The 25,996-nt window shown below is 49.6% G+C and overlaps 1 protein-coding gene across 3 annotated transcripts in view; it reads right to left on the bottom strand.

Moving 5' to 3' along the window:
* The window catches only part of ADCK1 (aarF domain containing kinase 1), a 113,157-nt gene that overhangs the window by 26,995 nt on the left and 60,166 nt on the right, over window positions 1-25,996 (bottom strand). For all 3 annotated transcript variants that reach the window (XM_036084375.2, XM_078054022.1, XM_078054021.1), the window contains 2 exons: window positions 13,662-13,820; window positions 2,775-2,933 (listed from right to left, as the gene is read on the bottom strand). In XM_036084375.2, coding sequence (XP_035940268.2) covers window positions 2,775-2,933; window positions 13,662-13,820 — 318 coding nt within the window. The remainder of the gene's footprint in view (window positions 1-2,774; window positions 2,934-13,661; window positions 13,821-25,996) is intronic.

The raw sequence follows: 25,996 nt of genomic DNA, 5'->3' as shown, positions 1-25,996 counted from the left end.
GAAGACATGGGAGATGCAAGCAGAAGCAAACATAGTTTAGACCCCACGGCACCATGCTAATAAGTTAGTATGAGTCCTTGTCTGAGAGGGCCACATTTTTATTGAACTGGTGGCTTGAACTTCAAGGCTGGGGCAGTGTTATCAGATCTAGTCTGCACATGGGGATTTACAGGCACAAGAGGGTCTGTATGTCCAGATCTATGATGGTCAGCTGAGGAAAAGGCAGTCGAACATAGTACTGGAGGCATCCAGGCAGACCTGACTTTCAACTCACTCAAAGGGTCAAACTTGGCCAATGGCCACATCTTTCACCAACATCAGTGTGAAGACACTACACTGATCCACGGTTGTGGCTTTTCCCCCATGATCTGAGCTTTAGGATTCTCAGGTGGCTAGGGTAGGTACACTCTCAGTCTCCCCATCTCTGTTAATAAATCTGGATAGCAGAAGTATAAACACTACCTTCATTTCTTATGATGTCTTCAGAAGCCACATGAACACTTTAGTCAAGAGCAAGAGACCTTTCCATTCAATGTACTGAGACCCCCTCCCCAAGAAGAGCACTACCTGTTTGCTCTGGAACTAGCACCTGGAGCTCCTAATGGCTCTGTGACTTCCCTTCCCACATGCTCCAGGCTTCCTGTGAAGAGAGAAGGGCTGATCTCTTCAAAGAGTTGAAAGCCAAGCTCTCTGGTACAGAGTACCAGAGGGGCCCAACCCCGTGTACCATGAAGAGGAATCCCCAGGGTAAAAGGGTCCGAGACCCGCCAAGGACCAATATGTTGTAAGAACAGTGGTGTTGGCATGCATCTATCTAGGGAGAAGCATATGGAGCCCATGGGGAACATCAGGCCAATCCTCAAAGACCCATTCCAGTGCCGGCTCCTCAGCGGAGCCTGCCCTGCGCTGATCAACCACAGGACTCCCTTTCTCTGAATGGAAAGCACTTAGCAGCAGGACCTCTTACAAAGCTGCTACTTTGTATCATTTGATGTTGTTTCCCACAGTAAGTGTCCTCTATCCTCAGACAGGCAGTTCTTCTATAATACTTGAAAACACAAATTTTTTCTAATGCAACTGATATATTAGGGGGGCAGTTTGATCATAATGCAAATCTTGCATTGGCTTATGTGAGCTATCCTCCCCCAGAAGCACCATGTGAATGCAGGAAACTGCTTCCCGCCAGACTGCATGACACGGGCATACACAAAACACACACACCCCAACATCACCACGGGTGTCATGAGTCCCGCCCATGCACATCCGGCGTTACAACTTTCCGTCCAACTCCAGACGACCGGCCTTCCACCACCTCACAATAATTCACAAGCAGCAACTGTCGATGCCCACCTTCACAAGCAGATGTCATGATAGAGTGCCATGTGCTCTGTGGTCTTACGTACTTTTTAGCCATTTAACATGCATAAAACTATGCTATTTCTAGTAGATTCCCACCTTCTTTTATTTTCTGTGTCACTGGTGACATTGTTTTAAATTTGCATTCTCTCTTTTGTGAATTGTCTCTTTTTGTTATTTTATTTTCTACTGAAGTATAATGAACAGTGTGACATTACTTACAGGTGGATGATTCAACAATTCTATACATTACTCAGTGCTCATCACAGTAAGTGGACTCTTAATCCCATTTATCTATTTCACCCATTCCTCCATCCACCTCCCCTCTGGCAACCACCAGTTTGTTCTCTGTATTTAAGTCCACTTTTTTGTCTTTTTTGTTTGTTCATCTGTTTTGTTTCTTAAATTCCATATACGAGGGAGATTATATAGTATTTGCCTTTCTCTGTCCGATTTATTTTACTTAGCACTACATGCTCTCCATCCATGTGGTCGCAAATGGCAAGAGCTAATTCTTTTTCATAGCTGAATAATATTCCATCGTGTATATATCACATCTTCTTTGCCCATTCATCTGAGGATGGACACTTGGGTTGCTTCCACATCTTGGCTATTGTAAATAATGCAGTAATAAACACAAGGCTGCATCTATATGGATCATATGTTAGTTCTGTTTTCAGTTTTTTGAGGAACCTGCTTGCTATTTCTGACAATGGCTACACCAACGTACATTCCCACTGAACGGGCACAAGTGTTCCTTTTTCTCCGCATCCTGGCCAACCCTTGTTACTTCTTGTCTTTTTTATTCTAGCCATTCTGACAAATGTGAGGTGATAACTCACTGTGGTTTTGGTTTGCATTCCCCTGAAAATGAGTGATGCTGAGCATCTTGTCATGTGTGTGTTGGCACTGTTGTAAGCCTAGCCCTATTTTCCCCATAAGCCCTGTGGTTTCTGTTGTGTGAGTCTACATACTATGGAGGTTTCTAGGAACACATACATTGCATTATAAGAGAACTGACTGTATATTAAACAAGGTAATATATGTATAGTGTTAGGAACAGTACCAGAGCATGGTAGCATTAACTACCATCATCATCAAAGTCCTCATCCCATGCTTCACAGAGGCAGAGATCACAGCTTAGAGGCCCTTGGGTAGCACTCGGTGTCTTAGAATTACAGATCATTCAATAAACATCTGTTTGGCTCAATCAATCACATTTGGTATATCTTTGTAACTGTGCCCTCAAGAGCTTTAACGTGCAACACTAGGGACAAATCATTCAGGTTCGGAAAGAAGACTCGGGAAGGAGGCATCCCCACTCATGTCCTGCAAGGGAGGGATGTTCAGGGCAGGGACCAGTCTTCCCCTGCACTCTCACCACACCACCATGCCCCCCATTGCCCTGCCCCTCCTACCTTTAAGAAGTCAAAGTGTTTGAGCATTTGGGCCACTTTCTCAGCATTCCTCCCTTCATTGAGGAAATCCAGCTCCAAAGGCAGGTTCTTCTTGGCTTCATCCACCAGCCACATGAACTCAAACTCTGGAAACAGCTGCTTCACAGCCAGGACAAGCACCTGAAATCCACCGAGCACCCCATCAGTCAGCCCATAGCACGCACCATGGGAGCTCCGTTCCCTGCCCTCCTGCCTGGGTCTGGGCATTAACAAGTCCCCAGGCCTCACCTGAAGCAAGGGCTCCCTGCTCCCGGGGGCCTATCCCCATAGTTCAAATCCAAGATGAGAAAAGCCCAAGAGCTGCCAGCAGTAAGAACCCCCATATGCCAAGCACTCCCCACGTGCCCAGTGCTGGGTCAAGCCCTTTCATTATTACTCCACTCAGTCTTCACAACTCTGGGAGGTCCGCAGTATACACTTATCCCCCATTTTACAGATGAGGAAGTCAAGGCTCTGAGAGGTTATATGATTGTCCCAAATTTGCCCAGCAAGGAAGCACAGAGACAGAATTCCACTTGAGTCCACCCAGCCCCCAAACCCTTGCTCTTGCTCACTTGCCGCCTGCTGCCTTGGCTGCACCCAGACTTGCTCCTCATGGGCCTGTTTACAAAGGGCAGGGAGGGTGCTGCAACTGTACGGCGTTCTGTTCATTTCTTAAGCTGAGGGGTTGGTACCTGAGCATTTATAATGTTGTTTTCTATACTTTTCGCATGTCTAAAATATTGCTTGATAAAAAGTACACTGGAATAAGAAAACAAGGTTGGATAAGACAGGAGGAGTAAGAGATAAGGGATGTGACCACTGGGATAAAAAGCTCAGGTTTCTGGCAATTTGGCCACATTATGGATTCTTGAGTGAGGACATGATGGAAAGCAGGATTTTAGTAGACTTATAAGGCATTTATCAGTTTAATGATGTGAAATTAAACGTTCCTGGCAGAGAACAGGAGCCCAGTGGCATCTGCAGAGCATGCCATGACCCCTACCATGGGCTGGGACTCGGTTCTGAGGCTGCCCCACACTGGGGCTCTGGATTCGAGAGAAACTGGAGAGTTTGTGGATGATGGCTCTGCAGTAGGTGACGAGGGTGAGGCCAGGAACATGGGAGATGCATTTCCCTTTCCTGAGAGAAACACAGAAAGGAACTCTCCTGTTCCACTATAAGCCCTCCTTTCAGTGTTCAAAGTGACCAATCCTACCAGAAATTCTTGATATGGATTATAGTCCCCGTTCTCCAAGAATTCCCATCTCCATTCCCTGGTTATGCCAGACAGCAATGACAAGAATTAAAAAACTCTGGCGTGCCTGGGTGGCTCAGTCAGTTAAGCGTCTGCCTTCAGCTCAGGTCATGATCCCAGGGTCCTGGAATCGAGCTCCGCATCGGGCTCCCTGCTCAGCGGGGAGTCTGCTTCTCCCCCTCCTTCCTACTCATGCTCTCTCTATCTCTCTCTCTCAAATAAATATTTTTTTTAAAAAAGATTTATTTAAAAAAAGAATTAAAAAACCATGGGCCCGTTGGTACCAAAAACCTACGCCATCTGTTGTGGACTGAATGTTTGTATCCCCCCAAATTCAATGCTGAAGCCCTAGTCCCCATGGTGATGGTGTTTAGAGACGGGGCCTAGGAGAGGTAACTAGGTTTCAATGAGGTCATGAGGGTGGGGCCCCTATGATGCTTTTCATGTCCTGATAAGAAGAGGAAGAGACAGAGCTCTCTCTTCCATGTAGGGGCACACAGGGATGGTAGCTCTTTTCAAGCCAGAAAGTCCTCACCAGGAACTGAATTGGCCAGCACCTTGATCTTGGACTTCCGGCCTCCAGAACTACAAAAAATAAACATCTGTTTTTGTTTTTGTTTTTAAGAGAGAGTGTGAGAGCAGGTGTGAGTGGAGGGGGAGGGGCAGAGAGAGAGGGAAAATCTTAAGCATGCTCCATGCCCAGCAAGGAGCCCAACTCGGGGCTCGATCTCACAACTCTGAGATCATGACCTGAGCCGAAATCAAGAGTCGAATGCTTAACCAACTGAGCCACCCAAGTGCCCCTAAATGTCTTTTATTTAAGCCACCCAGTCTATGGCATTTTGTTATAGCAGCCTGACCAGACTAAGATGCCATCCCATCTACCCAGAAGGACTCACTGAGCTCCAGCTATGAACCTAGTCTTAAGCTTCCTTTTGCCCTGGTATGTATGATGCCCAGCACTGTGATAGGCACATGCAATACAAAAGAAAGAGATCTAAAACAGGGCCATTAACTACAAGGCATTTACAGCTTTGTCTTTAAACCCTGTGTCCTAGACGATGTACCAGATGCCATTCTAAAGGAATCATCACACAAGGTTATTATACTCAATTCCTATCAAAACCCTTTTTAATTACATTCGGCTGCAGTCTAATTTCTTTTAAGTCTTGTCTAGTCTTTCATGGGCTAGACCTGTGACCTTATAATAATTGATTTAGTTTATGTTTTGTTTCTGTTTGAGTCACACAAAGCTAGGTGGGAGGGGTGGCAACAGCAAGGCCTGGACGGCATGTGTCAGGCCCAGGCAGTGGGGATCAGCGGCCCCCAAGGCATCATGTCTCATCACCATGCCCTCAGACGGCCCTCAGCTGCCACCAAAGGGGAGGCAGAGCTGGTGCACAGGGAAACAGACGCACTCACGGGGGCCAGGGCCAAGTGCACAGCTGACATCTGAAAACACCTGAATTCCACTCTCTGGGCTCCGAGTTCAGGGAGAAACCTCTTGGACGTTTTGCTCCAGCCTCAGTTCCAGAGGTTCTCACCCAGGAAGGACAAGGGAAGGAACCACAGTGAGGCTCAGTCATTCATTCGATCAAGAATTCCTGACTCCCTTGGGGTGTCTGGGTGGCTCAGTCATTAAGCGTCTGCCTTCAGCTCAGGTCATGATCCCGGGGTCCTGGGATCGAGCCCCGCATCGGGCTCCCTGCTCAGCAGGAAGCCTGCTTATCCCTCTCCCACTCCCGCTGCTTGTGTTTCCTCTCTCGCTGTCTCTCTGTCAAATAAATAAAAAATAAAATCTAAAAAAAAAAAAGAATTCCTGACTCCCTCCTAGGTAACTACCCAGGGCCAGACGTGGGCGTACACAGGGAGCCGCATGTACCCGAGTGGGGTCTCTACCTGGGGATGAGGCTTCTGGCCAAATGATAAATCCTCATGGTTTAATATATGGTCACTGTTATTTGTGAAATATCATTGCTATCCAAACAGCATTTGAAAGGCACTTTACAGATTTTTCTGTTACTAATCAATTATATAATTAGTCATTACTAGTACTATTGGTTATTATTAATACCTAATGTCATTAATCATAAAAGCAAAGATTTGATTGATTAATTGCTAGTAACTAATTTGTAAACTAATTCATAACCCAAAAAACTTTACAGTACTCATAAAGCTGGTTTCTAAAGCACTGTGTGGGTAATGGCTGAGTCACTCCCTTGGTTAATATAAAATGAGAGGGTCTGTTGGAATGGACGTCAGTGGTTCACCGCTTTATAAAAGGATACCCTCCCCTTTTATAGGAAGTCTACCAATTTGAAAATTTGATGCCAGCTATGAAGCCCAGAAAATGTACATACTCACATAATCTTGTACATAATTCAGGGGGGTTACCAACCCCTTGAACTTCAAGGGGTGGGGAGGGAAATGGGTCAGGTTAGGAGTCATCTAAAATGGTTTGGGTTGCTGCCATTAGGGACTCTTCTTGGCTGAGAAGAATAAAACAAAACCGTTTCACCTGTTTTCATCCAATTCCCTTTCTAAGAGCCTGCCCTAAGTAGATTCATTTAAGTTTTTCTTTTTGACAACAGCTGCAGCCAACTAAAATAAAACAGGTATTGTTGTCAATTTGGCTTTTTGATTTTTCTCCCAGAATGTATCTTCTCCATAAAATTCTTCCAACAGCCAATGTTTCCACCAGTGCCTAGCACGTACTCTATATTCAGCAGATGTTTACTGAATATTCACGTGAATAACTGAGTGAATAAATGAACATTTCAAAGGGTTAGTCTTCTCCCTGGAGATGATTATATGTTCACATGTGTCTTACTCAAATAAATTAAGTTTTTCTATTTCTGAGGTTTCAGTGGGGAAAGGGATTACCTCTGAATTTTCGGTGACCACAGTTTTGGAATGCTTGAGAATTTTCTACGTGATTTGAAACCTTATGAGTCAATCAAGGTATGTTCAACAATTAACATTTCCTTCAAGGTAGAATAATGAAATTATTTTCCTATAGGGTCATTGGCTCACAGGAGGAAAAATCAATTGTGAGCCACACAGAAATATAATGGAAAAAAGTCACACAAAAGTTTGGAAACTAGTGATTGCTATTTATAATAACAAAAAAAAAAAAAAGGAAATTACCATTATTTAGTACCTACCCCATACCAGGCACTGTGCTATGAGGCACTTTATAAACATGCTCTCATTTAATCCTCTTCTTGCCCATTTTACAGAGAAAGAAACGTTCCTGGAGGTTAAAGCATTTCTCAAGGTCACAGCTTGTCATTTCAAATGCGGGACTTGGACCCAGGGTTTTTTCGCTCCTTTCTTTACACAGCCCTGACTCATGCAATGCAACACAGCATAATACAATAGGAAGTGTGAGATAAGGTGTAAAAAAAACCGTTGTGGACTGTTAAAACTGCAACCCAAGTAAGACTGACTGTTATTAAGTTATTATATCTTATAAAAGAAATAACGCTCTCTGGGAAAACAGCACGCTAAATAGAACGCCTGCACGGATCCAAACTGGTAAAAATGGATGTTCAACAAGGATCGAAAATCAATTCAGAGTGATGTAAATAGCTTGCCATTCATGGGGTTTATCTTTGCTCTGATAAGTTATTAAAGTGCACACTTTTTACAAAACAGAATTATAGGGTGGAGAGAAGCTTCCATGGGATAGTCTACATCTCTGGGGTTTTTTAATGTCTTTTAGAAAATAAAATCAGCTGTTGGAGTCTGTGCCAACAAACATTACCTAGCCACCCACTGTTCAATCAACACATTCAGAAAAGAAACAAGATGACAGACAAGCGTGCACTAAAAATGTTGTTCAAAAAAACTCAACGACATGACCATCACAGGTCTTTATTTTTAGAGACCCTTGGCATGGGCCAGATGGTATCAAACAGTGGATTCGATTCTGGTGCTCAGACCAGAGTCCCACCCCCGTGTGGGAGAGCACCTTGGAGACAGGTGGTACATGGAGAGCAGGAGTTAGATGCTTTAGGGGGTGACAGAGCAAGGGAATATTCATCATCAATTCCAGAAGCTTACGAGATAACAGGGAGCGATACGGGGTGGTGCTACTGGGACCTGGGGATTATGGCTTTCCCACCAGCTCGAAGGCCCTCTGAGTCCTGCCGTGCTCTCTGACAGTGAGAACAACAGTGAGATCCAGCCAGCTGAGCTCCCTGCTACTGTGGGCAAGAGCTGGGGCAAAGCCAGCCCGCCAGCAGACGAACAGACTCTGCCTTGTCAGTTCACCCCTTCCTGCTGAATCATTGTTCCAATCTCTGGGCCCAATTAGTCTGGCTCTGGACAGCCACTCAAATCAATAAGAGTCACTGGCTGTGCATCTAGAAGTAGAGTTGCCCCAACTATTAAAGGGACAATATCAGGTGATAATGACAAAGCTGAAAAACACCCCTGGCTGTGCCTTTCTCTTTTGTGCAAAGTCACTAACACCGTCAGGTCCATCAAACACCATTTACCGAGACTTGGCTCCCACCCTCCTGCCATCATTCAACAGTCTATCCAAGAGACTGTCCCCTGCCCCAAGAGGAGTGCCAGGTGCGCAGGAGACACAAAACACGAAGGTGGCATGTGCTAGTAGGTGCCAACCCAAAAGCCATTTCCCTCACCTTCCTGGCTAACAGAACCCCAATTCTGTGCATCTTTCGTGTCCTTCGAGGAAGGCAGGCCTTAGCCTGAGAAGGTGAATCATGATCAGTCTTATGTCTCTTGCCGAGACTGATTTAGACTTGGGCATGTGGCCTACTTTTGGCCAATGAGAAATGAAGGAAATGCTATTGAGGGGCTCCTTTTTGATAAGGAATATGAGGGAAGAAACAGGCCCTCTTTAGCACTGGATGTCATCTACTTGTCACAGCAGGAACTGTGTTTTGGGTTTGGGACCATGAGGAGCACTACCCAGAAGGGCAAGCCAGAATAGAAGACAAAAGGAACCTGGGTCCTTTGAAACCACAGTGAAGTGCTGGATCAGTCAACCTTGGAACAGTCAACACTACTTCTAGGGGTCTTAAAATGTGACGTAATATAGGTTACTATTATTTACACCACTTTTAGTTGGATTTTTCTGGTACCTGCAGCCTAAAGCATCTTAACTGATACAACCAGTAGCAGTCCCCCACCTCCTCACTCTCAAAAGCCTCACCCCCAGACCTGTCTTTACAGCGGATATGTATTTGGATTTAGCAGCTCACCTCTTCAACTGCAAATATTCAAAGGTTACGCCTATTAGTCACTCTCTCCTTAGTATGAATTACTCTAGTCAGATTATCTTCCTCTCAAGACGATGCTGGGGGGCATCACAGAGTTGGAGAAGAAAGAGGGACAACAGCGGGCAGTGGGAGAGAGGCATGAGGATGCAAAGTACCTGGAGATGTCATAAAAGGAAGCACCAGAAAGCTACGCTTTTCCTCACCCTGTCTCCAAGCTGCTGGTGGCGAAGGTGGCCCTAATGCCCCCTTGAAATCACGCTTCTCCTGCTAACACACATGAGAACCTCCCTGGGGTTTTCATTCCTAAACCCAAGGTACTATTCTAGGTCAGGACTCAGGAACAAAATTATAAGACTTATTTCAAATATCAAACGAAATGAGCTTTCCAGTTAGGCTCTATCTTGGTTTACAGAGAAGGCTGAGCCAGGGAGGATGTTTTCCACCAGAGACCAAGCCCAGCGACAAGGCAGCACCATCGGTGATGCTGTTAAGGCTGACGGTGCACGGAGGTGGTGACCTTGGCCTCAGCCACTGTTCACGAGCCACTCTGTACTCCGCACTCAGCTGCCAGGCCGTACTTCCCAAGGAAAGCATCTGATGCTTATCTCCAGGAGGAAGATGCCAAATCTTTATTAGCGCTATTATTGCTATTGACCTGCCGGCAGCCATCACTTAGGGAGTCAGCAAGGCTCTGCGTAGAGAAATGGTGTCAGCTGTCCTTCCAGCCCAAATGGGTCCCGATGGCACCGCTGGGGAGAAGCAGGTTCCTGCCTGACACAGGAGTGGCTGCTGGGTCTCAGGACACCCAGGGATGCTCTGAGACTCCTAGTTCACTCCCAACCATGGCTGTTGTGTAGCCACTGACAGGTGCTCCAGAAAACTCGGGTTTCCAGATGGAAGCCCGGTGCCACTCAGGAACCCTGCTCCGGAGCCCTGGTCAGCTCCCCTTCTGTCACACAGAGCAGCTATTCCAAACCTTCACCCCCATCCCCGGCCTCCAACGCCACCTCCTACCCCCTCATTCTCAGCAGATGGTCTTGCCTCCTACTGCAGTGAAAAAAATAGGGCTATCAGGCTGGTACAACTCAGCTGCCCACTTTCCCTCCGCCATCCCCCTCTGCCCCCTCATCTGCGTGCAGCCTCACCACCTTCCTCCGAGCTCCAAACAAAGGCTGACCGAGGCTAACGCTTCCACCCGGATCCTTACGGCCCAATCCCTGGAGTCTCCCCCAGGACCACACCTGTCAGTTACTTCTCTCTCCTGGATCTCCAGCCCCCCCACTCCATGGACACCCTCCCCATTAGCGACAGCCTGCTCCAGTCCCCGCCTCTAATCCTGTGCTTTGTTCTAAGTACCATAGGACCCTCCCCACTGTCACCTGAGTGACAACCATCTCCACTCCCTGGGGCCTCAGTTTACCCCCAGCCCCTCACCCCATTCTCCTTGCTCACCCCAAGGACTCTCAATCACCAAATCCAGAGGCCTTTTCCAGAGCTTTCCTAATTTTATCTCCCATTTGACAACACTGAGTAGTTCTGGCAGACTGTCTTTTCCCAAATGGCTGCAACAATACCTCCCATTCTGATGCTCTTCTAGAACCTGGTCATGCCCCATCAAGAAGTAGAGTATACCCCACCCTTTAAACTAAGGGAGCTTCGTGATTCTTGTTCTTACCAGCAGAGTAAGGAAGAAGTAGTGCTATGTGCCTGCCAAGGCTAGGTCATACGACGGTCATGTGCTTTCCGCCTGATTCTCGTGGGACACTCACTCTTGGAACCCAGCCACCATGCTGTGAGGAAGGCCCAACAGCTGTGGAGAGGCCTACCTGGAAGGACCCAAGGCCCTGCCCCCAGCCCCAGCTGGGCTGCCAGCTATGTGAGTGAGCCACCTGGAAGTGGATCTTCTGGTTCCGTGAGACCACCCAGCCGGCACCACACGGAACTCGTGAGTCTCTCCACCAAGCCCTGCCCAGATTGCAGATTCATAAGCAAAACACACGCCCGCTGTTTTAAGCTGCTCTCTTCTCTAGCTCTCTTCTTGAAATTATTTCCACGGAATATAGCAGCACTGCTCAGTTCTGCTTCTCCTCCAATCTCTCTGGCCATGCCTTCTCCTTTCCTCCAGGAGCTTAACTTCCTGGGCGTACTCCCTCGATGACGGTATTCCTCCCAGCTCTCCCCTTGTCCTCTCCTTTTCTCTTTGCTCCACCCTTCCAAGTGACCTTAACTACTCCCCCAGATTCACCTACCTACCATGAGGCTCCTTGCTGCTAAATCCCGCATCTGTAGTTGCAGCCCGAATGCAGACCAGCAGAGCAATCCCAATCCAAATCTCCTGACAGCAGGATCTGAGTTCTCCTGGTGGTTCCACCACCCATTGCACCCAGCTTGGAGATCATCCTGACCCCATTGCTCTCATAAGGAACTGCATTTTCCATCTAGGCTTGGCCCATGGGCAACACTGGTGGAACACTGGGGGAGAGAAGGAGGTGGAAACCTGCCACCTCAAACAGCATCCGTGGCTCCACCTCCCAGGTGATGGGCCCTGAAGCTGTGTGATCCACCTCCCAAAGGACGAGCCCACCCTGGGCCAGCTCTACCAGGTGACCCCAGCCCCCAGGCTCCGGAGAACCGCCTCTTCTCCTCATCCCTCCACCTTGAGGGTGGCAGTAGCTTCCGGCCCTTGGTTAACTGTCTCGCCGTCCCATGTGGCCTCTCTGCAATTTCATCCCCTGGGAGCCCCATTTTCTCTTTTAAATTCCCTCTGTTGGAAATACCTAGCGCAATTTTGTTTCTTCCCAACTGGACCCTGACTGATACACTGGTTAAAGGCACCCAAACTTAATCATTTAAGCTGGAAACCTCCATTTTGTTTTATTCTCCTCCCATTCATTCCTACCAGTATCTGCCTCCACCCCATGGAAAGCTGCTCACAAAGTCCTGATGACTCCGCCCCTCGAGCCCATCCCTCCTCTTCAACTCCCACTACACTGCCCTGGGTCACATCATTATTTTTGGCTCAGACCAGTGCAGCAGCCCCTCCATTAGTCTCCCTGGCTACAGTCTTTCTGCCTTCCAATACATCCTCCAGACTGCCGATAGACTTTTGTTTCTAATGTACACCTGATCTCGACATTCCCCTGATTTAAAATTTTTAAATGGTTCCCCACCGACTACAGGAGAGAATCGGATCTGCTCAGTTCCATAGAAGATCTATATTTGCTGTGTATACTGTTCTGTGCCTTAGCCTGGAAGATCAGGCCCTCCGTGTTGTCCTGCCTACCTTCCCAGCCCCATCTGCAACCACTCCCAGCCATACCACCTGAACCAGCTCAAGTTCTTCTCCAAGCCCATCCTGTTGTTCTAAGACTGGGTCTTCGCACAGGCTCAGCTATCCTTCCCCTGCCCCACTGTCTCCCCGGCCCCTCCGTGAAGCCCCGCCCCCAACAGACCAGACGCAGGGCTGAGGGCACCAGGCAAACCCCCTTTGGCAGAGCTCACATCCCCACACTGTAGCTGTTCGTGTCCAGACCTGCCCTTCCACTAAACAGGGAAACCCCCCCGGGGAGGAAGATGGAGCTCCCTCACTCCTGTGTCCCTAGCACCCACCTACTGCCTGGTGCAAAAGAGACCCTCCATGCGTGTGCGAAGCTTACTCAGGGTGAGCTGAGGAAACAGACCAAGAGTCCAGAATGGGGAAAGAGAACAGGGGAAGGCAGCCTGCAGAGAAGGGGCAGGACACGCTGGCACGTTAAATGCCTGCCCTCCTGGGCCGGGCGCTGGCCACCGCCCAGCCAGCGCCCAGCTCACCCTCCCTCGCTCTGGCGACAGAGCTAGAGAAGTCCAGAGACACCATCTCCACCTGGGCTTTTCCCAGAACATTTTTAGGTAGACAAGCTTGTTCACTCAGAACAGAAGATAAGCAAACATGGAATCTGCGTAAATATTTCTATGTGATCCTGTCATGTTTACATCCCGTGGTTGACCACATGCTCCCTTTTGTCATCATTTAACAAAGTAAGATGTAACTTTTCTGCCCCCAAGGAAATCATTTTTGGTTCATCTCATTTCTTCAACATCCACCTGAGGTCTCATTGGCCCCAGCAGCTGTTCATCGTGTTCTGAGACCATCCCCAGATAGTTCCTAGGAACAAATAAAGACGAACTGACCAACCCAGCCACGGGTCCCCCAGTCACAGCACTGTCATGATGCCTCCTTTGTCATGGTCTCAAGCTTTCCTCTCCCACCCTGCTGTTCAAAGGGTCCCACTCCACCCAGCTCCCTTGAACTAGTGTCACCAAAGCCACCTAGTTTCCAGAGAAATATAAAATGAGGACAAAGGAAGGGCAGGCTCTCACCTCCATCAGAAGAATGTCCTTCGAACTCTGAGCCTGAACCTTTGGATGCTGGACCTTCACGGCCACCGTCCGCCCATCACGCAGCACCGCCTTGTGGACCTGGGCCAGGGAGGCGGCCCCCAGAGGGGTGTCGTCAAAGCTCACAAACAAATCCTGAATCTGTCAAGAGTGGAGAGAGAACGGAGCAATTAAGATGACTCAGTTCAGTGAGAGGGGATGGGCCAGGCCAGGGCTGCCTGACGTCCCCCCATAGATTTTCTGCTCTACCAGTTGTACGCCAACCCAATGCCTTGCCCAGGCTCTTTACTGCCATGGAGATTCACAGCAGGCATATGGAGGGAGTGAGAGAGAAAACACATGTGGAGGGTGTGTCCTCATAGGCATGCATGGGTGCCCTGAGCACCTCCTATTCAAGGCCAAAGAAGTGCTGTCTAGAATGTTCAGAACTGAGGACCATCTGCTCATTTAATTATGCACCATTGCACCCCTGGGGCTGTTACACATGCACATGAAATCAAGAGTTAACAGAACCTTGGCCCCAGGCAGCCCAATACAGGGATCATATATTCCAACCAACCAACATGGGAGAGGTCAAGACCCCAGTTTGGAGGTTCTAAACCCAATAGCCATCTCTTGTTCCTGCCTGAACAGCAGGCTCAACACGGGTCCCCCAGCCCACCCTTGGCCTGGCCACCTGGCAGAGACCCCAGGGCTGCACACCCCAGCCTCACTTTTGGTCCCCGCCTGCAATGCCACCCAAAGGTGTCCTTGGGCAGATCTCTTGACCTTTCTCTACAAAATGGAATATGTGCTCCTTACTCTTCTGTCTTCTCTTCCCTTCTTCCTTCCCTCCTTCCCTCTTAGAAATGCCATACCAAATTTTCCTGAAGGAAAAAAAGTCTTTCTGACTTGAGTGATCACACCTACATGGTCCAGACATGAATATTCTACCAGATGGGAAGGAGACTCCCAAAAGCCTTTTGCAAAAATGTCCGAGGCTGAAATTCTCACTCCCTCCATTTCTTGAAGTCCCTGTATAGCTTCCCAATCCCAGAAGATCCAGACATTCACACACACGTATATGTGTACACGCAGGATTAGTCCCATGGCCCTCCTTCTCACGTCCCCCAGGCTCTCACGCTGAGGCCCATTCAGTCCATGCCCCAGCTTCCCCTGGCCCCCCCTTTCTGCAGCAGGCACTCTCTCCTGTCCCTCAGCCCCCTCCTCCCCTTGGACTTCAGCAGTCAGATGACCCTCGGCCACCATCCCATCCCTCTGTTTGCTAGGCTGCACCAGCACCTTGCTAATCTCCCTCATAAATCACTCCCTCCAGTCCTGTCATCATTTTGTAGCTTTCACTAAATTCCATCCCATTTATCAGCATCCTTTGGAGGCCAAAGGTCCAGGCAACATGGGAGGGGCCCACACTTCTCTGTCAGGGGAGATGGGTACAGATTGGCTTCCCTGTCCCCCTTCTTCACTGGGTTTTTATTTTTGCCTCTCCCAGTGCCTACCTCCCCCACCCTCCTTCCCCAACCACATACTTGTCTTTTTCCCTCCCTCCTAGGTTCGAGGTTGCCTGAGAACCAGATTCTCCCCACGTCAATCACCCTGGGTCTCTCCCTTTATCCTGGATTTGGGCTTGGCTTGGGAGAATGAAAGAACCACCATCCTTGTAGACCCCATTAGAACATCAGCTTCAAATGGGCAGAGATTTTTGTCTGTCTTGTTAGCTGCTGAATTCCCTGTGCTTAGAGTAGCACCAGAGGGGCACCTGGGTGGCTCAGTTAGTTAAGCGTCTGCCTTAGTCTCAGGTCATGATCTCGGGGTCCTAGGATCCAGCCCCGCATCAGGCTCCCTGCTCAGTGGGGAGTCTGCTTCTCCCTCTCCCTCTGCTGCTCTCCCTGCTCATTCTCTCTCTCTCTCTCTCCCTCAAATAAATAAAATCTTAAAAAAAAAAAAAAAAAAAAAAGAATAGCACCATAACTAGTTGGTAGCAAATACATATTTGTTGAAAGACTGAATCCACTATTTTCTCCCTTGGAGAGGAACCGAATCAACTCTTTCTTCCTTTTCAAATGGCTGGACCTTCCTGCTCCCACACCCCTTCTAGTCTAAAGGCCTCCAATGTAAAAAGCACATGTCTTGTGTGGGATTTACCCAGGTGGACTCCACCTGTTACAGCAGCGTGGGTGTGAGACCCCATCCTGGCCAATCAGAACCCTGAATACCCTGGGTCACGCTGACTGGTTCAGAGATGGACACGTGACCCAATTGATCCAATCACTCAACTATTTCACTTTTGTTTGAACTGTGGGAGAAAAGATTCTTTCTCTCTGCTGAACTTGAAGGTAAAAACTGAACTTGAAGCGTGGAGGTACCAGGAGTCCCAGAGTAGCAACAAAGAGGAAAGCACAGCCAAGAGACAGAGAGAATGAATCTTGGTCACCATGGTTGGGCCCCTTGATCTACCCATGCCTGAATACCCACCCCATATTTCCCTTTTTTGCTTAAATCAGTTTGAGCTGTTTTCTGTCACACAGGACTGAAGGGGCTCTGACTGTAGTTCTTGGGCCCCATCTGGGTTAGGCAAAAGAAACATGGGCATGGTGCCTGGCACCCTCAAGAGGCTCAGTAAGTGTCAGTTCCTTTCCCTCCCCTCCCCGCTCTTGCTGGGACAGGGATCCAGGAATAGAAGGGAGGTAGACTTCAGCAACATTCCCAGCCATTACATAATGAAATGAACAAGAACTGCCTTTAGAAACCCTCTGGTTGTTCCTGAAGGAGCACCAAGGAGAATGCTTTCTGGAGCAGATCTGCAAACTCAGACCTCCCCTCCCAGGCAGCTGGAATGACCCCATCTGCCCACTGCAAAAGGACTTGGGGGTCATTTGACCCCATTCCCCACCCCAAGCCTCCACATGGCTCTCTGGTAACACTGGCTCATTCCCTAAGAAGGACAGCCAGGCTTCAAACCAGTGTCATTGCAGGGATGTTGCAGAGTCATTGCAACTGAAGAGTGACAGGGCATCACCAGGGCTGTGTGGCAAGAACAGCTGCCAGGAGCACTCCGGGGAGAGGGGAAGGAAGGAAAGGGCCGAGGCAAGCATCTCCCAATCTCCCAGGTAAGAGGAAGCCTGGTCCACCGTACCCCCAGGGACTGAGAAGGGGGCCTCCCACCATTCCCTGTCCCCACCAGAGGAGGCAGGGGGTCTGGAGCTCAGGATACCACCCAAGCCCATGTGCCAACTCAGCACCCTGAACGAGGCCCAGCTGTGAGGACTTGCCCTAATTCCCCAGCTTGACCAGTGGAAGCAAAGAGAGGCATGGGAAATGCACCACTCACTCCGCACAGGGAACCTGTTGGGCAGATCCCCACCCCACCCCTGGCCACCGACCACCTCCCCAGGGTCCCTGCAGCCATGCTTTCCCCTCTATCGGGAAGCAAGTCACAACACCCACACCCTCCTGTGCTTACACACACACACACACAATAACTGATTGCTAGTGAATGTTCCTAGCTGGCTTATAAAAAAGGTAATTAAAGATTGGTGCTGCAGCCTGTAATTAAATATGAATAAAGTATCTCTAAATGGAACCTTGATTCAAAGTGCTCAGTGAAGTACTTTACGCTGATAGATAGTAAGGAAAAATAGACCCTGTCCCGAAAGCAGAATTATACCCCCCGTGCAGCTGACACCAAGGCCACCCCTCCCATCAGGCCCTTGGCCCCCAGCCCTCTGAGCAGAAAGCCATCAGCAGAAACCAACTGCAGCATGGGCAGCAATTAGATTCAAGCAGGGCCCTTAGCTGCCTCCAGTCACTTGCAGAAACCTGTCTCCCCTTCTAAGCCTGTCTTTCCCCCGTTCCTCTTTTTTTCCTCTGGGTCTGGCGGCAAAATCAATTAAGTAAAACAACTGCATTTTAAAATGACTAGTTATGTGCTTTTTAATTACTGTCGGCCCATGATTCAAATACATCGATGTCCCTGTCTAGAAAAGGAAAAATAATCGGGAAAAAAGCTTCTCCAGCTTTGTATGATCTGGTTTTTTAGGGGGGGGGGGGGGGGTGTGTGTGTGTGTGTGTGTGTGTGTGTGTGTGTGTGTGTGTGTGTGTGTGTGTGTGTGTGTGTGTGTGTGTTTAAAAGCAAGAGGTGGTTTTTTTTATGAGCAGAAAACATCAGAAGGGCAAGAAGAAATGCGTCACGCCCCCATGGCTCAGGTTAAGACTTCAGCAGGCTGGCATCAGCTGGGGTCCAGGGAACCAAGACCACGTGACTCTATACCCAGGTACAGGGCAGAGAGAGAGAAGCTCCAGAAAGTTAGGTCTACAGCTTCCCATGAAACCAGTTCTCTGGGCAATGTTTCCAAAAGGCCACAATGGGCAGCCAAGCACTGGCCAGGGTCCTCATTTCACCCAAAATAAGGTAACAGGAAGTCAGGATCTTCTGTAAAAGCCATAATATGACTCCTGAGAGGAATTTCACTAAGTTTCTCCATCTGCCAGCCAGCCTCAGGCCCCTCACCAGCCCCAGGAAGGGCGATGTCCTGGATTTTCCAAGATGGCCCAATTTCAAATATTCCATCCTGCTGTGCCCAAAGTCATGCACATCAGACCCCTTCTGGATTTACTACACCAAATATCACTGACGCAAGATAACGCCAACCAATCTAACAAACCCAGAACCGGCTGGCTGCAGATGAAGAGGCAGGAGCTGGCCTCAAAGCAGGCAAGTCCAGGCCTAGCTGCCAAGGCCAGGCAGTTCCCACTTAGGAGCTGGGAAGACGGCCCATGGCACCTGGGGCAGGTTACCATGGCATCAGCTGCAAACATCTGGCTCTCGAGGTCTAGAGATGCCCCTCTCCCCATGCCTGGCTGGGTGCCAGCAGCCATCCACGACAGTCTGATGGGGAGAGGGGCAAGTCCCAGTACTAATGGAGAAGCTGGAGTGAACCCACCCCACTCCCCACCCCCAGCCTGAAGCTGACAAGACAGCTCCAGCTCCCTAGGACTCTGCAAAGCCCAGACTGCCTGCCTTGAGCAGAAAACCCACCATCACTTCCCACATGCCTCTGCTGGAAACCTACTCCTTCCTCTTGGCACCGTTTCCCAGGACCTGCCCCAGGCACCCCTCCGTCTCATTGTCACCCCGCCGGCTACCTCACTTTGCTTCTGCTTAAACGTGCCTGGTTTGTATCCCACCTGTTCAGGGTCATTCCCGCCCCCTCTAAGTAACACCTGACACTGACAGCAAATAGGTGGCACGTGCCCTCTCATCCCCCCTGCAGTGGCTTTAAACTGTGTCCACAGGTACTTAAATACTCCTCCCTTTGAGAGGAGCAGCCTACTGCCCACCTCTGAGTGTGAGTGAGATTAAGGACCCTTCCGGTCCTCTCCCGGAGAGCGTGCTCCCGGACCAGTGAGTGCCATGTCATGAGGACACTCAAGCAGCCCGTGGAGAGGTCCAGGGGTAAGGAACCAAGGCCTCCTGCCCACAGTAAACCATCCTGGAAACAGATTCTCCTTCCCCACTCGGGCCTTCAGACGCCTGCAGCGCCCTGCCAACACCCTGACTATACCCTCACAGGAACTGAGCCAGAACCACCCTGCAAGGCAGGCCCAGGTTCCAGGCCCAAAGAAACTGTACCACATCAAATGTTTGCTGTTTGGGGGTAATTTGCTGTGCAGCAAAAGCTAACAAGTACGCCCCATGCACACCCATGGCAGACATCACTAATCGATCCCAGCGTTCATTTCTGCTGTGCGCCCAGACGATGCCTCAGAATCTCTCTCCACGCAGTGCTCCAGGCTGCCACTACCAACAGACCGGAGTTAATATAGGAAATGAAACCAATCTGCCATTCCTCAGTTCGAGTCACTCAATCAGCAAACACTGACCTGCAGGCCTGCCACATGACAGAAACCACACTAGGTACACGGGCCAACAAAACAGACACCATCTCTGGCCGTGAGGAGACCTCAGTCCACAGAATAAGGCAACAGCCTCTGGAAAACATACTTGCATTTCAGCAGGGCCTGCTGGAGACAGTGCCCCCCGCCCAGTGCCAATTCACCCAACCCCGACAGGACTTTCTGGCGAGGTCAGAAGAGGGGACCTCCGATATCACGATGTAGCCGCTGGGGGGCCGGGGGAGAGGACAAGGAATCCAAGTGTCTTTTTGTCCCCACTCAATAGCTGCCCTGCCTCAAGGTGGGAATACCCCCACCTCCAGGTTCCCACACAGAGCAATTTATTATAATACAAATAATAATGAGAATAACACCTCGAGGACACAGAGTCCCTGTCTTCCGTGGAATCTGCGTTCATTCTGGGGTTCTGGAAGATCAAACCATCCGTTCTGCAGAGCCATTAGCTATTGCTACTGCCTAGCTGGGAAGAAAGAACAAAGGGGGCCAGCGGCAGAACCTGAGGTCTTTCTGGACAAGGGTCAACCACAGAAATTACAAAACAGTGTTGCTGTCTAAATTTGCCCAAGGAGGCTGGCACAAGGCTCAACTCCTACCAATTTGCTAAGAGCCTCCAGGTATAGGATAATCATCCACCTGGCTCTGCCAAGGGCAACACAGTTCAGCCCGAGCTTCCTTCCTCCCACAGGACGGTGACCAGCAGCTGACAGAGAAGCAAGAAGCCAGGAGCAGTCACACCCTACGGCCGCGGGCGTGTTCCCTGGGAATGCCCACTAGCTGGCCAGGACAGGGGGACCTGAGAGGCAATAGGGCCTAGTAAGTCCAATGCAAGGTCTGGGTCAAACTGCCCAGGCTCAAATCCTGGCTCCATGCTGCACCGGCTCGGTCAGTTACATGACCCATCTGTGCCTCAGCTTCCTCATCTGTAAAATGGGAATTTTAATACCTACCTCATAGAGTCGTCATATGAAACAATGCACAAAAAGGGTCTAGAATAGAACCTATGAAAGAGCCCCAATAAATATGGCAGGAATACTGGGTGCCCCATCTAATGCCCCCATGAAGAGGACAGAGTGGTAGAACAAAGACAGCACTGGACAAAGAGTCAGCCTTCTAGGCTCTCAGTTCTGTTCTGTCAGTGAGTAAAAGCCACCATATTCCTTTCTCCTCCAATCCACCCTCCAGATGCAGTTAAAGTGAGTCTTCCCAACATAAGCTGATCATGTCACTTCTCTCTGTTTAAACCACTTCACCAGCTTCCCAGAGACAAAATCCTTAACACAAGCCGCAGAGTCTGATCCTGCCCCATCTCCTCCTTCAGATCACAGTGCAGCTGTCACATCCTCAGAGAAGCCTCCCTGTGTACGTCCTCAGAATTCAGGGTGCCCTTCTGGAGAGCAATGAACACAGGTGCACCCTGCCTTGACTTATATTTGCTGAACCTTCCTCTTCCCTTCTAAATGATAGACTTCTTCCATTTTTGCTCAAAATGTATCCAAGGCACCTAATGCATAATTGGTATTCAATAAATGTTTCTTAGTGAATGAATGAGGTTCAATTTTCCCCATCCTCTTCCTGGTGAGGGGACGCTGGGCCTTCCAGATGATCCAGGGTAGCTAACACACCTGCCAGAGGTGGTTACTATTCCTTCAAGGTAGCTGAGGGAGGCTCGCGGGTGCTGGGCACTTCGAGAGCTGCGGGTGGAGGGACTCTATGGAAATGTTGTGATAATAATGATTAATAAAAAGCAGATAAACACCCAGTGTGGTTGGCCAGCCTGGGAAGCCATCCATTAGATCTGTCACTCATTAGAGGTGGGGGTGGGGGCAGTCCAATCAGATCTCCTCAGCTTAAGCAAACCTTCTGTAAATTGTAGGCTGCAGGCACTGACATTTGATAAATTATTCTTCATAATCCACCGTTGGCTGTCATAAATCTAATCTTTCAACGTTCCCCATCTTAATAACTTGTACAGCCTCACAGGGTGACGTCTCTGTCTCTGCCTGTGACAGAGATCTCTGGGATAGAAGAAATTGTGCAGAATGAGGTGCAGTATGAAGCCAGGACCCCCCACAAGCCAGGGCCCGGGCCACATAGGTGTCTGTGAGGTAGTCACGGTATAGAAGCAGTGAGCCGCCCTCGGAGCCATGGGGTGTCCGTGAGCCAAGTGCTTACACCCCATCACATGAGTGAGAGACAGTGGGGCCAGGAGCTCAGTCCCAAGAGTCAGGCAGACAGCTCCACGCCCTCACCGGCAACCTACCCACGTGAGGACTTAGTGCCTCTTCTTTAAACTTGAGCTTCGTTTGGTATAAGGCACGTCAGGACATCTTTGCTCGACAGGGACCAAATGCTCAACCAAGGGTACTTTCTTATAGCTGCATAATGCTTGTTGCCCTCAAAGTGCTCTTATGTGCTCTCAACCTTCTCTTGAAGTTAGACAGAGGAGACATAATTGCCCCCACTTTATAGAGAACACATTCGCTAAAGGTCATTCATTTATTCATCCATCAAATGCTTAAGTGACTAATATAAGCAGGGCACTGTGCTAGTCACTGGGGACTCAACAGGGACTGGGTCCAAATCAGGTACAGCCACCACCCTCTGGAGTCACCACTGGAACTTGAAGTCCAGTGGCAAGACAGGAATTAATCAAGTAATCAAAGGTAAAAGTAAATGGCCAATTCTGATACATGATATGAAGGGAGAGGTAGCTGATACCATAAGAGCCTGTGTTCAGAGAGGCTGCTCAGGGAGTGCTTCTTCGAGGAGGTGACAAAGAACTGAGACCTGAAGAATGAGGAGCCAGTTAACTAGATGAAGGAAGGAAGGAGGAGCCATCTAGGCAGAGGGAAAGGCTTGTGTGAACCATACACAAGGGGACGAAGACAGCGACATGAGAGCCAGAAAGAAGATGGCCAACAATTCCCACCCCAGAATCCAGGCTGACTTGGGCCCCCCAGGTCTGCCCCTGGGGGAGGAGTCCTCATCCGCAGCTCACACCTGTGGTGGGGGAAAGCCCGGCCATAGTGGCGCACACACATTTCTGGCAAGGCCTGGGACTGCTAGACCCTGATGGGCTCACCCTCATAAAGCTATAAAACTCCAAAGGCCTCTTTCCAACAACCTTCAGAGGTTCCTACACCCAAAAATAAAGGAAGAGAGGAAATAAGGCAGGGGGGCCTTGCTTACGGTGGCACCATTTCCTGTCAGGATAGACTTCCCCAGCCTTTGGGAGGTGGCAAAATGCCCACACGGCAAATGAGCCTAAGCTTTGTTCCTATGCCTCAGAGCCCCGGATAAGAGAGCTCAGGTACCAAAGCCCTGGCAATGTTTCTAGAACACCTGAGTAAGAAGTTTTCCAGATTCGCTTTGCATGTGACAGCAGCAGTGCCCAGGGATTTTTAAAGGAGGCAAACCCAGACCTTCAGGATCTACTGCGAAGAGAAAGCCCACATTTGGGGGACATTACATGCATGCCTGGCTGACCCCAGCGAAGCGAAGGGAGGGTAAAGAACATGAGCTCTGGTGTCAGCAGCCCTACCTGCCACCATCCAGCCGTGTGGCCTTGGGCAAAGTGCTTAGGGCCATTAACATTCTACAAGGGGCGCCTGTGTGGCTCAGTTGGTTAAGCGACTGCCTTCGGCTCAGGTCATGATCCTGGAGTCCCTGGATCGAGTCCCGCATCGGGCTCCCTGCTCGGCTGGGAGCCTGCTTCTCCCTCTGACCCTCCCCCCTCTCATGTGCTCTCTCTCTCTCTCTCTCTCATTCTCTCTGTCTCAAATAAATAAATAAAATCTTTAAAAAAAAAAAAATTCTACAAAATGGGAGTGATGATAACAATACTCATTTTGCCAGGGTGTTCTAAGTGTTAAAGGATATTACGCATCTAGAGCAGGGGCAGCAGCCCGTGCCTGTTTTTGTACAGCCCACCAGCTAAAAATGTTTTTTTTTACATTTTTAAATGTTTGAAAAAACCCAAAGGGGACGCCTGGGTGGCTCAGTTGGTTAAGCATCTGCCTTCAGCTCAGGTCATGATCTCGGGGTCCTGGGATCAAGTCCCACATAGGGCTCCCTGCTCGGCGGGGAGTCTGCTCCTCCCTCTCCCTCTGCCCCTCCCCACCCCTCGCTCTCTCTTTCTCTCTGTCTCAAATAAATAAAATCTTAAAAAAAAAAAAAAAAAGAATAGCATTTTGTGATATTTGAAAACTATATGAAATTCGATTTCGGTGTCCCTGAATGAACTTTCACTGGGACACAGCATGCCCATTCACTACACGTTGTCCGTGGCAGCTCCCACGTTGCCACGGCAGAGCTAAGCAGTTGTGACAGAGACCCTCTGGCCCGCAAAACCTCAAATATCTACTAGCTGGCCTGATGGTGGGCAGAGAAATAGGCCCTCAAAGATGTCCATGTCCCAATCCCCAAAGGTGTGATTAGGTTAAGGCTCCCCAAATGGGGAGAGCAGCCTGGAGTACTAGGGGGCCCAAGGGAATCACAGGGTCCTTATAAAAGGGAGGCAGGAGGGCCGGAGTCAGAGCAGCAGATATGACAGAGGGAGGTGAGGTAAAGAACGAGAGAGAGAGACTGAAAGATACCATATGGCTGGCTGTGATGATAGAGGACGGCACCACACACTGAGGAACGCAGGCGGGCTCTAGAAGCGGGACAAGGCAAGACATTCTCCCCGAAAGCCTCTAGAAGGAACGCAGCCCAGCCAACCCTTGAATTTTAGGTTTTCTGATCCACAGAATGGGAAGATAATAAATGTGTCTTGTCTGAAACCACTAAATTTGGGCTCATTTGTCACAGCAGCGCTAGGACCCTAACCCAGGCCTCCACCAGGAAGAAGCTTGCTGACCCCTGATGCAGAGCATTAGAGTACCACTCTCAGCACACGTCTGTTTTATTCTTTTGTTGCATTTCCCAGGGCGATGTTGAGACTAGAGGGCTGGGGACCGGGACAGCAGTTGCACTAGGCGTGCGACCACGGGTCACGCGTGAACCCCAAGCCATGGCACCAGGAGGGCACATCACGGCTCTGGTTCTGTGCCAGGTGATGACACCTAGAACCAGTCCTGCTCCCCACTCCCTGTGCAAGGGGTCCTCCACTCCCCCCGGCTGCCTCTAACATGGTATTCCTTCCCAGGCCCTAGGTCAAATCCTAAAACCAGCCTCTTCCCAAGAAGCTCAGTTTCCTTTTCGACCTTACACAAAACCACCAGTCATCAGCTCACACCACAAAGATGGAAGAGCAGTGGGACCCCGGGGAGATGTACTCCTGTGATGGTGATTTGCAGGAGCTGGAGTTTATAGGAGAGGAACAGCCTCTCCTATAAACCTGGCTACTGGGACACTCATACACTCTCTCTCTCTCTCTCTCTCTCTCTCTCTCAGAGCTCTCGTTAGATCAGGGTGCTGATGACTTTTTTTCTAATGTCTGGAAACCAGGAACCCAATGCTGGACCCAGCCTCTAATGCTAAACCCCAAATTGCTCAGTCCCACATAGACTCTCCACCAACTCTCTGACCACCAACTCTAAGGAGAAAGGGGGCCACTGTGCAAACCCCAGCCTCGCAGAAAAATCATTCCCCAAACTGCCAGTGGGGTGAGCAGCTCATACGGCCCCACAGCCCCCTCAGCACCATGTCTGTTCTCAGGTGGCCCCCACTATTCATGCCAGAGCCCTGGGAGCCGAGTGTGCCCTTCCCTCCCCCTCAGCCCCTCCCCATTTAATTCTTCCTTGAGTCCTGTTGGTTTCACCTCCAAAATACATCCACCCACTCCTCTTCCAAGCCACCATCACTCTTGTCCAGATGACCACAAGTGCCTTGTGTAACTGTCTCCCAGTTCCAGCCCTGGTCCCCTTGCAGGCCACCGTGGATGGTGCCACTCTCTACAGAGAGCCCGTCACTGACTGCCGACCTCGGGTCCCCGTGCACACCCGACACATGTCTCTGGCTGCATCTTTCAGTGTCTCTTTGTCCTGCTACCACCACCCCCTTCTGTTCCCAGACAGATCCATGCTCTTTCCCACCCGAGGCCTCTGCATTCTCTGTTCTCTCTGCCTCCTTCTCCTAATCATCCCTGGTCTCAGCTTAATCGCCACTTAGTCCTCAGAAAGACCCCCCAGCCTCCCAAAGTCAGAGCACCCTGTACTTTTCCCTCGTGGCATTTATCATGGGTGTCGTTGAACTTTTATTCTTTTTATTCTTCTGGTCACTTGTGTAACATCTGCCATTCCCCTACAACACGATCAGAAGACCATGGTGGCCGCTTGTTTGGCTACATAAACCCTGGCACCCACACAACAGAAGTCCAACAAACATCAGCTGAGCCAGTAAATGAACAAATGACTCGTGACGTCCAACAGGAGAAAGGCTATGGAGGGTCCAAACACACACCT

This window comes from Halichoerus grypus, chromosome 8, assembly GCF_964656455.1.
Source record: "Halichoerus grypus chromosome 8, mHalGry1.hap1.1, whole genome shotgun sequence".
NCBI classification, from domain to species: Eukaryota; Metazoa; Chordata; class Mammalia; order Carnivora; family Phocidae; genus Halichoerus; species Halichoerus grypus.
The sequence above is the reverse complement of the archived record's forward strand: the minus strand, read 5'-3'. Positions and strand labels throughout refer to the sequence as shown.